A 15,138-nucleotide genomic window follows, 5' to 3' on the forward strand; every position below is an offset into this window, starting at 1 on the left:
GGGGTTACAGTATAGGGGCGTGCGACAAATCTGCAGAGTGGATGGCAACATCAACTGCCTGATGTACCAAGACATCATTTGCAGTCACCAGACATGAACATTATTGAAAATGTCTGGGGTAAGGAGGCATTGAAGACGAGTAAAAAGAGTCTTGAACTGGGAGTGCTGCAAGAATGCTTTCTTGGCCATTCCAGATGACTTAATAATAAGTTATTTGAGTCAAGGTATAAAATCAAGACATAATCATATTTTATTTAGGTAAAATAAGCATAATCTAGAGGCCTTTGCCTTTCATATAAGCCACTTCTGATACCAAATGATCCACTAGAAGTCAAGTTTTTGTTTGATGTTCCTAAAATTTGAATATATATATATATATATATATATATATATATATATATATATATATATATATATATATATATATATATATAAATGCACCTATTGAAAGGCCCTGAGAAAAACATAAGATTCTGTGTGAACCTGATATGAACAAACCACAGTAACGAATATTCAAAATTCAGCAGTCAAATTGATCGACTCACCTCACATACAGTACAATATAATGATGCAACAATTGCAAAAGCATGCACGTTGTTGGATAGTATCATAAGGACAGTCAAACTCCAGTCACGTTAAGTTGATCATCTCCATTTTTTAATACAGGTGATATGAAACAAATGCAACAACCCTGTTTACACTTGGCTTCACTTGAGCTTCCTTTCGGGGATGGAGGGGTGGTAATGGTGGCTAACATGATCCTAGCAGTAACTGTTAGATTAGAGAGAAGGACTGTACACGATGCAGGTCACTGAATATGCGACGAAAACAACTTAAGGACAGGTCGGTGACAAACAGATGAGGAGGGGAAATCATCGTCGAACGTCACATGCACCAACAACCCCGGAGAAAAGCTGCGGTCTTTCCTCTGCGGTTGAAAAAAACAGTCACACGGATGGTCATCATAGATACTGAACACATGAAATCAGATAGTAGAAAGGCCACTGATTTCACCGTTTCTCTAAAAGCCTGGGTTGGATTTGGGTTGGGGATGACCAGACACGCAATAAAGCCATTATCTGCTATACCCTCCCGCCTCCTTTGCATCTTTCCCCCCAAACTTCTATTAATTATTATTGTTATTTTTTTGTTTTCTGCTCTGTAATATACTTCTCATTATTTACAGGGATGTACACAAAATACACTTAAAAAGAGGATCTTCCATTTCTTTGCGATAAAATGTCACAGGACGTTTAGTATTGTCTCTTTTTTTTTTGTTACATTCCAGCCGAGAGCCATTCAAGAAAACAAAAACGGAAAAAAATACTGTGATCAAAAAACACAAATGGCGTAAAACATGTTCTTTAAAAAAGGGGCGCATTTGAGTCCTGTTGTGCCAGTGTGCGGTATAAGGGAATTCCAGGATAGCTAGTCGGAGTTGAAACGAAAGTCTGCATTGTCAGCGAGCCACAGTTCCTTAAAGTCTGTTCTCCAATACCCAGCGCTCGACGTTTTAGTCCAGCTCGATGCCCAAACACTGTTTGCTTTTCTGAATAAACAGGTCTCCTTTAATTGGCAGGCAAGTTTAATGATTAAAAAACAAAACAATACTGTCTGTTGAAAGGGGTTGACAATAAGGAGGTGCTTGTTCTCATATTCAGCATGTTATTTTCATATTATTATTATTACTATTATTTTTTTTAATCAGCGGATCTTTTTTTTTGTTCACAAAAAAGGGCGGTGCGCTCCCTGTTGGGGGGTTGGGAGGTGTTCAGGATGTCCCACAGATGATAGCAAGGTAGGTTTAGTAACGGTCTGGAAAGGCTTGTGTGTGTCTGTGTGTGTGTCTGATTGGAGAGGAAGTGTGTTTGTGTGTGGTTCAATCGAGGATATTCACGTCAGCTCAACAGTCACTGTGAGAATAAGTGGCAGGCATATCAGTCCAAGCTTGTGCAAACCAAAAGCTCCATCTGAAAGAAAACAAACAAAACAATAAAAGTATTTTAGTGTTCATTCATTCATTTTCTTTTTACCTTAGTCCCTTTATTAATCTGGGGTCACCACAGTTGAATGAACCGCCAACTTATCCAGCATATGTTTTACGCAGCGGATGACATTCCAGTTTTTTGAGGGGAAAACATGCAAACTCCACACAGATATGCCAACTGACAAGACTCAAACCAGCAACCTTCTTGCTGTGAGACGGTTGTGCTACTTACTGTGACACCCTAAAGGTATTTAGTGTTTAGTAACATAATTTAGTGTGTAGGACACTCATCGCTCTTTGATTTTAATCCAGTTTGTCAGGTTTGAAACACGCTCAAACGCTGTCCTAAATGTATAGTTAACCCCAAAATGAAATTGACTCAACCTCGAATGGTTCAAACCTTTTTTCTGTAGAACATAAAAGAGAATATTCTGAAGAATGTTGGAAACTGCCACTGACATTCCATAGTAGGAGTATGACAAAACAACACAATGAAAGGCAATGGATTCCAGTCTCTTACAATCTTCAAAATATCTTATATAAATGTACAATGAGTAAATAATAACAGAATTAGTGAACTAACCCTTTAAATGTCACCTCAAATGCCTTACTGTGGGTTCAAACCGAAGACAGTGAGAGCGTCAAAGGTCACTCTGGCCGCCCTGGCGACAACGCTGTCTGACTTGTACTCCCGCGGCGAGAGCATCAAAATTTGCTACATTGATCTCGTATTCAAAGAAGCCGTTGCCACATATCAGCAAATGAGTCACATTCCCGCATAAAACATGATTTCTTTTTATCAAATTCATTTAACAATGGAAGATCAAGTTGCATGTGGTGAGACTTTGCTCCACTTATCCAATGTGTCCATATGTCTGAAATATTCTGAAGCAGCAAAACAGTTTTGTATTGTCACATGAGATTCCAGGTTTAAAAAATAAAAACATTAAAGCACATCAGTAACTCACCATTACCTTTTTAAATGGATGTTCCTGTGAGAAAACATTCTAAATATTTGGAAATCCTGTGACCGTAAGAATCAAACGCTTGGAAACAACTGTGGTCAGAAAAAAAAGTTCACAGTAACTGTGTTCTCTGGATTCCTCTCAAGCAGTGGACTTCTACATTCCGATTGCTTGGCTAAAGTCTAGATCGCATATGTGGCTGGCCGCAAGTGCAATATGCACATTAATATAGCTGCATTTTTTTATGACACTGTATAACAATAATTCATATTTTTACAGTACTGTGACAGTTGGGTTTAGGATTGGGGTGGGGTTAGAGGTTAATAAAATACAATAAATGAGAAATGTAGTAAATAATAGAAATAATTCTCGCTAACTTCCAGCTGCAAACGTATCCGATCTAGCAACAATTGATTGCTTGCCGCTACCCCGAATCATAGCTCATTACCATAAAGTTGACTTGAATTCAACTCTCCTCGACACCCACACCGGCAAGACGCGTCAAGCTGCTCCTCGCCACTGGTTTCCATTGAAAATAAATGATTATCTTGTAACTATCGGTGTGAACGCAATTACAATGCATTTCTTTGTTCAGTGTGTAACAATTTTGACTAAAAACATGTTGGGACATATACTGTACAGCTGCTCCTCTTTTAAAACAAAAAAACAAAACAAAATAGCATGCTGTTTAACGTACCTCACATCTTGGCCAACCAAATTTTCTGAGCTAAAGTACATCTGATTAGAAGCTACTGTTGACTGTATTTTTTGTACTTCAGATATAAAGATTTTATTTATTTTTAAAGTTTTAGAACTTACAGAACATGTATTGTAATGCTGTTAAAAAGTATTATGATCTACTCTAAAGAGAAAACTGTTAATCATTGTTATGATTTATTAAAACATGTCTCTTCATCATATATTTGTCATATGAGAACTAAGATCTTTTTTTTTTTTTTTTTAGTTTTATATGTTTGCATGTGCTGCCATTTTGGTTAGGACTCCCTGGAAGAACAGATTCTGTATCTCAATGGGACTATCTTGGTGAAATAAAATTTAATTAAATAATAAAAAGAGCAATTGATTGGTCAGAAGTCGTGAGGTGATGTCACAAAAATTACTTATCCATGTTGACAAAATATGTTTATTTCTCCTACAAGAAATACAATTGTTTATTTTTTGTTTTGGAGGTTTTGTTTAGAAGGTTCTTTTGTGTCTTATAGAAATAACATAGTAAACACGGACATGCTTCATCATTGGGTGATTTATTCCAAATGCCAAGATTCTGGCCAATAAAGGAGCAAGCAGAATCTTCTCATTTTCTATTTAATGTACAGTACAGTGAGCACAAGAGCTTTATGAGAGTTTTTTTTTTTCCTCGGGTGCTCCACTGCAATTGTCTAATTCACTCTAAAAGCTTTGAATGAGCTTTATAGTGATGTTGGATCACCGGGGTCTGAACTTTCATGCATACTACACAGTGTTCAATAAGCACTAAATGATGATGGCTGTCATAAGTATTATGCGCGATGCTTCTTCAGTGCTAAAGTAATTTTATCACCATCTCTTTCATCTTCAGTGACAAAACAAGCGGTAATATATAACATTACTTCTACTTTTATGGCTTATATTGGTGTTAGTGCTATAATTAATATAACATAAGCACCGCTCCATATCCAAAAGTTAAATATATTTTTCCATGTTTCTCTATTAGAACTTGAATACTTTTTAAACAGCAGCACAGCATCCAGTACACTTACTGCAGTTCAAAGAAAATTATTTAAAGTGTCTGCCTTTAAATGCTTAAGCTTTTTAAAACAGGATGGATTCCTGTCATTATTTTTATTCATCCACTGGACAAAAACTTGCAATTAATTAATTAATTAGTTAATTATTATTATTATTATTATTATTATTATTATTATTATTAATGTTACACTATCATTATTATTTACATTTATAAAGTGCATTTCCTTTTCCATTATAGATATTCTTTTGATAAATTTTTTACAACTAACTTTATTGTTATCATTATAGATATTGTAGTTGGTGAATAGCCATACTTCTGAAATAATAATAATAATAATAATAATAATAATAATAATAATAATAATAATAATAATGACAAAAACAACAACAATAATAATTATAATAATGACAACAACAACAACAACAACAACAATAATAATAATAATATTAAGAATACATATATTAAAGAAAATATGCATTTTAAAATAATATTTTGAAATGACATTACATATAAATTATTGTTTTAAAATTGGTGTATAATATCTTACATTTTCGCAGTTAAATCAGTTATTTACAAAATAAAATTTGTTACATTTTATATAAAAAAATAATCAATTATATGACTCTCATTTGATTACTTTTGAAACATTTTTAGTAATGTTAAATCTAAAAGATTAAATCTGTAATACTGGACAACCAAAACCTTGAGAGTTTTTTTAAGAATTAGTTTTTTTCTTAAATTAAGAATTATACATGATCTAAAAGCTGAATAAATAAACTTTCCATTGATTTATGGTTTGTTTGGATGTTAATATTTGGAATCTGGAATTTGTTTAAAACTATACTAAATACTTTGAAAATTTTCTTTAAAGTGCATCTATAAAGTCACGTTCGGGCGCAAACTTTAAACCAACATAGTGTGTGACTCATCGTTGCAGAAAGGCTTGAATTAACTCAACAAATTTATCAAATAACAGTTGAGAAAGTTTTTACTGTATAGCAAGGGAGAATTGCTACCTTTTTGTCACTGTGCTGTTTAGTTACATGAAGGATACATGGTTCAGAATAATACAGACAAATCTCTATGGCTCTGACAGGCACGTGAGAATGGTAAGTGAGGAGAACTAGCTCATTTGCATTAAAGGCACAGGCAACAAAACAGTTACAATGTCTTAACAGCTCAAATTTCACAGATTTAAAAAGGTATAATAAGTAATCTGATGGGTATTTACAGCTGAACCTTTACAAACATTCTGGAGACACAGAAGACTTATAGTAAATCTTGAAAAAGGGTAAAATATATGCCTTTTAAAGCTCTCTAAGGAACAAAAATGTTTGGATACATTTGTGATATATCTTCATGAAACATAATTTTACTCAATATTTTAATGATCTTTTTTGAAATAGAAGAAAAAACTATTCATTTTGATACACACAATGTATCTTTAGCTATCACCTGTGCAACAAAAGACTGGTTTTGTGGTCCAGGGTCACACATTTCAAAATTCATATAGCATATTTGGTCAAATGCGTTAAGCCGTCTGCTTAACCGTCTGAAATGAACACTCTGCATGAAAAATGCATGTAGAGTACAATGTTAGTTAGCCATTCCAAACATACCCAGTGTTATTTTCTGCCCCCCAAAAAACAAAAAAACAAAACAATTCCAGACTCCAGGCCATTTGTGAGCAGAGGAGACAGTCTTTAGGGTGTTATTTTGCGAGTGGTGAGGGTGTTTGAGATTCAGACACATGTCAGACATGCTGACCTCCTGAGGCCTTGCTCTACAAGCCATTTGACTTGCATACGAGGGGCATCTGAGGCTCGACGCGAGATCGGCGCTCAGACTGACCTGATTCTGTCCTTGCTCTCACACACCTGCCCTGATGCATTTACATATTCAAATTCACATCCGTACATGCAGAGGAAAGAGTTGCGGTGAGGGCTTTCGGCTGAGTCCGGTGAGAGAGAATACATGAAAAACATTACAAAAAAAAAGGCCCTTCTGCCTGACACTTCTTCATCTTTACATATGAGTCTCTGAGAAACTGTAAATGAGCCAGCACTGAATGTATAAAACAACTGTAATCTATCACTGAATTATATTTACTGTGGACGCGCTGGTGCATTGGTAAGTGATGGCTCACTTCTCCACTCGGAAAATGATGAAAGAAGAAAGCCTTGGGAAGACATGTTGGCTCTGGAGACGATCAAGGGACACCAGAGACAATAAAAACATAGTATGCTGCTTTGAATAAGTCTCAAAGTAGGAAGTTTAAGTCATGACATGGATTATTATTCATTTCTTCATTTTTTTTGGCTTAGTCGCTTTATTAATCAGGGGTCACCTCAGTGGAATGAACCGCCAACTTATCCAGCATATGTTTTACACAGTGGATATCCTTTTAGCTGCAACCCAGTACTGGGAAACATCTATACACACTCATTCACACACATACACTACAGACAATTTAGTTTATTCAATTCACCTATAGAGAATGCCTTTGGACTGTGGGGAAAACCGAAGCACCCGGAGGAAACCCACACAAACACAGGGAGAAAATGTCAGTGCCAGAACTGCCAGAAATTTCAACTAATCCAGCTGGGACTCGAACTAGGGACCTTCTTGCAGTGAGGCGACAGTGCCAACTACTGGGGCACCATGCAACCCTGGGTTATTATTATTTATTTAATTTAATATTATTTTTTTAATATGTACCTTGAAGTTTATTTTACTGCTAGCAACATAACATTTTTCACATTGAAAACATATTTGTGACCCTGGACCCTCTTAATTTGCATTTATATTTCTGGGAAATGCAAAAATACGGGTCAAAGTGATACAGTTTTACGGTTACATCAAAATGCATTGCAGACAGAAATCTGCAGACAGTTTTTATGAAGTGTGATTATAAAAAAAGCAACAAATGCAATTAATTTATTGTTATAATTGGCTATATTCATACACTGTTACCACACAAATGTGTTTAAACCTCTTATGAAGAGGATTTTTGCATGATAGGTCTTCTTTAAATTGTCTTAATGATGATTTTTGTACAGTGATCTCTCCATAACACTATCAAATGCAGTCAGATTCTCTAAATTCAGCATGCAATTTTCCAAAATGATCAGTGAAACTGTTAATAAACCATTCACTTGTTCTTGATACTGATATTGTCTTGCAGTCTGTATAGAAATGCAAACCAGCTGTTTAAAGTGTCCACATCAATGACCTCATAATATTTATAACGCAGACCTCAAGACACGGTTATTTTCTTATATCATAACCCTTTTAAAAAGAATAGGGGAAATGGCAAACTAAACAAAACTGTACAATTATGGTATTTGCTTGGATTGTATGTGAATAGAAGTGGCAATTCAGTCTACAGAACAGCTGCTTATTGAATCTTTGTATTTTCCTGTCCTTAGTGGAAAATGCAAGCATATACTTTCACTTATAACTGTAATTTGTCAAACCACAGTTTAGCCATTTTGCAATTATACCATGCGTATGAAGCAAACAGTCTTCTAGAAACATATTTCATTACATGAGAGCAGCTCCACACTGTGTACTGCACTTATAGTGCGCTTATGGTCTCTACTTTACTTATATCCTATAGTCAATATTCTATAGTAATATAAATTAACCCACACACCAAATTAAAATAAATAAATTAAATAAATAAATTATCAAACTTGTTTATTACATGCAATTGCAAGATATAAACTCACAAAATAAAATAAAATTTAAAAAAAAACACAAAATTACTATTTAACTTTTTTAATAAACACTAAATTAATTAATCTAAAACTAAGTGAAGGTTTACAAACTAATTTCAAGAGCAGCACATGATTTGGTCTCTCATCTGTAATCAGCAATAATCCAATCAGATTGATCCAAGCCTACAATAAATAGACCAATTTCATCCTACTGCCTTATCTTTGTTTTAGAATAATCCCCCTTCCACTCCATCTCCTCTGTTAACCCCATTTACCAGTGGGAGCTCTCGAGCTCTACCTGATCTTGGACCTTCTTTTCAATTATTATTGGGCTCAATTATCTCCGAGTTCTCTCCTGGGACAGCATGACAAACATGCTAATAGTGCCGAGCAATATCTCTAAGTGTGAACTCTTGTAACAAAAATAAAGATGAAAACCAAGAATATACAAAAGCGTCACGATTTAAAATAATAAATGACATAGTACTTTAATAGTATACTTGACAATAATATTGCATTAGTTTAGAACAAAGAATGATCAATTTCAGCTTTACCTAATCATAGTTTACCATTTACTCGTGCATAATTAAAAATTGTGCTTGCAAAGATGCTAAGATAAAATTTTTTTTCATTACCTAATGTTAATAAATATGAATTAATACTGTTATACACTCATCGGGAACTTAGTTAGGTACACCTATCCAACTCCTCGTTAATGCAAATTTCTAATCTGCCAATCACATTGCAGCAGCTCAATGCATTTAGGCATGCAGGTCAAGACGATCTGCTGCAGTTCAAACTGAGCATCAGAATGGGGAAGAAAGGGGATTTAAGTGACTTGTTGGTGCCAGATGGGCTGGTCTGAGTATTTCAGAAACTGCTGATCTACTGGGATTTTTACTCACAACCATCTCTAGGGTTTACAGAGAATGGTCCAAAAAAAAATAAAATATCCAGCGAGCGGAAGTTCTGTAAGTGCAAATGCCTTGTTGATGCCAGAGGCTTTAACTGATTTGAGCTAATAGAAAGGCAACAGTAACTCAAGTAACCACTTTTTACAACAGAGGTATGCAGAAGAGCATCTCTGACTGGACAACTCATCGAATGAACAACATCCTGCTGGTGGTGGTGTAATTGTGTGTAGGATATTTTCTTGTCACACTTTGGGCCTATTAGTACCAATTAAGCATCGTGTCAATGCCACAGCCTACCTGAGTATTGTTGCTGACCATGTCCATCGCTTTATGACCACACTGTGCCCATTTTCTGATAAGCAGGATAACACACCAGGTCATAAAGCCCAAATCATCTCAGACTGGTTTCTTGAACAAGACTATAAGTTCACTGTACTCAAATGGCCTTCACAGTCACCAAATTTCAATTATAAGCACCTTTGGGATGTGGTGAAATGGGAGATTCGCATCATGAATGTACAGCCGACAAATCTGTAGCAACTTCGTGATGCTATCATGTCAATATGGACCAAAATCACTGAGGAATATTTCGAGCATCTTGTTAAATCTACGCAATAAAGGATTAAGGCAGTTCAGTGGGCAAAAGGGGGTCCAACCTAGTAGTAGTAAGATGTACCTAATTAAGCGGCCAGTGAGTGTAAATTTACCATTCTTTATTTTATTTTATTTATTTTATTTTATTTACTTTATTTATTTTAAATTTTATTTTATTATTCATCTTTGTAAATAAATACATTAACTAACATGGAACCTTACTGTAAAGTCTTACCATAACAAAAAAACATTACTAAAATAATACTACACAAATACTACTTCAATGTTCAGCGAGTAATCCTACACTAGTTGTTATTTCAGAAATCAATAGCAGTTTGAGAAATGTAATCCAGTTAATAAAAAGAAAACAAACAAAACACATTCAGTCACGGAGATATACTACAAGTTGAGAGCAGTGTGGGAAACAGTGTTTTGACCTAGCCTTACTGCATCTCTGTAATTTTTAAAAAACTTTAGTTGTGCAATTTAGCAATTACACCACCCGTAGGAAGAAAACACTGTGGAACCGCTCTCTTGTAATTCTCAAATCATTAAAGAGCCTCTCAAACAAGAGTCAGCAAAAGGCTCACAGCCAAGAAACCTAATCATTGAGGCGTTCAAATACTTACTGTTTGGATTCTGTGTGTTTTTCATCATACTCGGGTTTTCTGCAGAACAGAGGAAGAAAAGAGGGAGTTGAAGAAAGAGAGAGGGAGAAAAAGAGAGAGAATTAGTGGATAAAACACAAGGTAACCATCATAGGTTTGTGGTTTAATAATGGATAAAAACCACACGGCTCTCAAAAACAGGAATAATACAAGAGAAGAGCTGTATTGGCTGCCAAAGTTCACAAGTTCACTCCTATTCTTGGCAGGCTTCAATGTAAAATCCACCAAAGACTGGAACCTTTTGAACCCTGAGCGCGCTGTGAACCCAGCAAAAATATTTTCCAAGATTCGCCAACCGCCAGCACAACTAATACCACAACAGCAAAAAATCTATTAACAAGACCTGATGCTGCAAGCTTCCATGCTCCCAAATGCTCATCTTTGTTCTTTAATGCAGCTGATGGGCTCTAATGAATGACTATTGAAACGGGTCAATAGTAGACTAGTTCAAAGGCTTTTAATCATCATTCTGCCCTTTGTGACACCAGTATTTAGACTCAAAAGCTTGAGTATGAATTAAATGATGATGATGATGATGATGATGCAGGGCATTAACAATTTCCCTGGTGACACCATCCCTAAATAACCACGTCCAACTAAAATTAACCCTGTGTAAAGATTTGGAGATTGTTAAGAAGAGGTCTTTGGAAAGGAAGGATGAACAGCCTGTTCTTACTTAAAGGAACAGTTTAAAGTGGGCATTTGTGTCTTAAAGGGATAGTTCACCCCCCAAAAAAAATGCACTTACTATTTACGTACCCTCAAGTGGTTCCAAACATATATAAGTTTCTTAAACACAACACATATACAGTTGGAAATTGGAATTATTAGCCTTTCTGATTTATTAGCCCCCCTGAATTACCCCCACCCCCTGTATACTTTCTCCAAGGTCTGTTTAATGGAAAGATTTTTTTTAACACATTTCTAAACATAATAGTTTTAATAACTCATTTATGATAATTGATTTCTTTTATCTTTGCCATGACGACTATTTCACCAGACATTTTTCAAGTATTCTGCTTAAAGTGACATTTAAAGGTTTAACTTGGCTAATTAGGTTAAATAAGCAAGTAGACAATTGAAAAAAAAATTGGTTAAGAGAGCTAATAATATTGACCTTAAAATGTTTTTTTTTTTTTTTTAATATAATCTGCTTTTATTTTAGTCAAAATAAACCAAATAAGACTTTCTCCAGATAAAAAAAAAAAACATTATAGGAAATACTGAAAAAAAAAAATTCCTTGCAGTAACACAGCACTAAGCGAATGAAAACATACATTTAAAAGTGCACCGTGTTTAAATCTGTAAGTGTTTAAAGCTAATGATTCTTTAACGAAATAGTCGACTCAGAGTCAAATAAATGAATCGAGTTGGGTTTGGATCTTTTGCTTGACTGCATCAACGTCGATACGGTACATCACAAAATATAAAGTGCTGGATCCGGTAAATTGTGAACGCACCTTTCCCTTCAGACACTAGTAAAGCGCAGGATCATGGGACCGATCATGACACAAAGATAACGATCACTGACAGATGGAGGTTTGGCTACATTTTCACGAAAACACCACATTATAGCCAACCGTGTGCTGTTTGTTCATGTAATTTTTCAGATTTTTGATACAATAACCTCTACAGCTATGCGGGATTTGTAAGCTGTTTGCTATTAAAAAAAGGAGCAGCAGAGACTATGGGACTTTGTCAGTAACTGTTACAATTCTACAGTATTACAGTGGACCAGTTTCTTTTTTCTCTGGATCATAACATGTAAGTGTAACTAAAATTGTTTCCTCGTTTTGTGTTATTTGCTAAATATGTCTTTAATTGTGTGTTGTAACTTGTTATCACTCTGTGCGGCTTGTATTCACTCATAGATCAGTGCTTGTACTGTATCTCTCAGGATAAATCTTTATGGGGATATTCACATATTGTGTCCAAAACCATTTTGAAAAAGTGACACACGCTTCTTACTTTACAGATTTAAACACAATTCTGAACTCGCTATAGCCACCATCAGCTGTTGCGCATTGCGGTAAATTTTCAAAATACTTCAACTTTTGCCACTGTGTGAATTAATACTGAATGTGTTTCATTGTTATTACTTGGGGTTAGTGTTAAGAATAGAGGAATTGGCTGGTGTTTAACTGCATTGCTTTATTGCATTCCTGCATCTGTGCTCTGACTACTTCTTGGGCGTTTCTCTTCATCTCGCGATGTACGCAGTCGACCAATCACAGAAGACTGTGTCATCGCACCAATTAGCGCAGATTACCCTCAGTCAAATGAATCTCTGAACGAATCATATGGGAGTTGTTGGGATAATTAGGTTAAATTAAAATGAATTTTATAAGACAATGAAAGCGTTTTTTGACCCTGCATGCATATCAGCCTGTTGTTAAAGACCCCCAAAACCAAAATATGAACTTTTAAACTGCAAAATAGGGTATTTTTCAGCAGTGCATATATATATATATATATATATATATATATATATATATATATATATATATATATATATATATATATAGTGGCTATAGCGATATATATATATAAAAAAATTAACAAGAGAGCAAATACTTGTGAAAAAAATATTTTGATGAAAAGAAAACAATTCTATGGAAGTCAATGGCTACATGTTTTCAGCCTTCTTTAAAATATCTTCATTTTGTCTTTGACAGAAGAAATAAACTCATAAAATTTTTAAACAAATTAAAGGGTGAGTAAATGATGGCAGAATTTCCACTTTTGGCTGAACTATCCTTTTAACGAAAAGAGATAGTTACAGTATTTTTAAAAGCAATAGTGCATTCGAAATTTAACATTAAGGATTAGGATTAAATTAGCTTGAGGCGGCAATCTTATGAAAGCATTCTGCGAGTGATTTTACTGACAGTGTTCAAATTAAAGAACACAGCCGCAGCCGCTCATTTCTATTACTACAAATGTAATCTACAAAGAGCAGCACAAATTAGGACACAAATAGGGAGAGATAATCAAGTGTGTTTTATCTATTAACAACACAGATGCAAAATTAATCTTCTTATGAACATTAAATGATGTATTTTATTTTTGATAAAGCATAAAATGATTAATGATACATACTATACAGTAGAAGGGAAATTATTGTGAAATGTGAATTTTTAAAGAGATGTTTAACAGAGCAAGGGCATTTTTAAAGTATGTCCTATAATACACTTTTTTTCTTATTTCTTTTATTTTGGCTGAAATAAAAGCTTTTTTTTTTACTTTTAAACATTAATTCAAGTTAAAGAACCAATATTATGCATTATAAAAGGCCATTTTTTGGTTTCAGGGTCTCCAACAACAAGCTAGGTCAAAAACACTTTCATTGTCTTTTTAAAAACTATTTAGAAAATTGACCGCATGTGTGAGGAACAGCTGATGGTGGAGAAACAGCAGGAGATCGCCAGCAGAAAACACATTTAAATCGGTAAAGGAAGAAGCAGGCGTTGCGTTTCAACATGGGTTTGGATGCAATAAATGAATAGCCCATAAAGATTTAACCTAAGAGATATATTACAAGCACTGGTCTATCATAGACAAGTGATTACAAGCCGTGCAGAGTGATCACAAGATACAACACATAACTAAATACATATTTTGGAAACTACAGAAAACGAGGCAACCATTTTAATCACACCTTAACTGCAGAAAGAAGAAACACTCACAGGCTTTGAAGGAAGAAGAAACTGGTTCATACAAACTGTGTAACAGTTACTGACAAAGACCCATACATTAGTAGTCTTTGCTGATCCTTCATTTAATGACAAACAGCCGGTGAATCCCGCGCTGCAGGGTTATTATATCAATCATCAGAAAAATGACAGGAACAAACACAACACATGGTTGTCGATATCAGGGTATATTCCCAAACTTTTCCGCCCACAGCCCCCAAAATAACAATGCCAGTCACTCGTGAACCCCATTATCCTGTGATGTTATTATAAATATACAAATCTTTCATGTTACTTCATTCTCGGTTTAATTTTAGAGACCATCCTCCATGTCATGGCCTGTATTTATTTTTAATGTACTTAAATGCTGTAAAGGTATCAGAAAGTTTAACCTGTTGCATCTGATGCTATTGCTTTGGCTAATCACCCCAGGAGTCGGAATCCAATGGAAAAAAATCTTATTAATAATAACAGAAAGGCTTAACTATTAACTACTGTTTGTTCGGTAGGTTATGAATAAAATATGTCCTTATAACTTCTACTCCCTAATTCTAATATTTTAGTTTTGGGAAATAACCATGCGACCCCCACTCATTGTTCAACAACCCCTCCTTTGCAAACCATTGGGCTATACTGTGGTGTTGTTGTGAAAGTGAACTTTAACCCTTTATTCCCCACAGCCAAATGTCTGGCCATCTCTCAGCGATAGTAATCTTCGTGTCATAATCAATCCCATAATCCCTCACACTTCGGTTGTATCTAAAGCGAAAGGCGCGTTCATGTTTTACTCGATCCAGCAGTTCTTATTTGGTATTGTTTCGTGTTAACATGGATAGGAACAGGCAAACT

At 35.0% G+C, this 15,138-nt stretch overlaps 1 protein-coding gene across 2 annotated transcripts in view; it reads right to left on the bottom strand.

Moving 5' to 3' along the window:
• Positions 1-1,329: 1,329 nt before the first annotated feature.
• igsf21a (immunoglobin superfamily, member 21a) overlaps positions 1,330-15,138 on the bottom strand; it is a 439,822-nt gene continuing 426,013 nt past the window's right edge. For both annotated transcript variants that reach the window (NM_001278321.2, NM_001034184.2), the window contains 2 exon segments: positions 1,330-1,970; positions 10,559-10,597. In NM_001278321.2, the coding sequence (NP_001265250.1) occupies positions 1,894-1,970; positions 10,559-10,597 (116 nt within the window). In that variant the 3' untranslated portion in view covers positions 1,330-1,893.

Source organism: Danio rerio, chromosome 11 (genome assembly GCF_052040795.2).
Source record: "Danio rerio strain M-AB ecotype USA chromosome 11, GRCz13ab, whole genome shotgun sequence".
In the NCBI taxonomy this organism is placed as follows: Eukaryota; Metazoa; Chordata; class Actinopteri; order Cypriniformes; family Danionidae; genus Danio; species Danio rerio.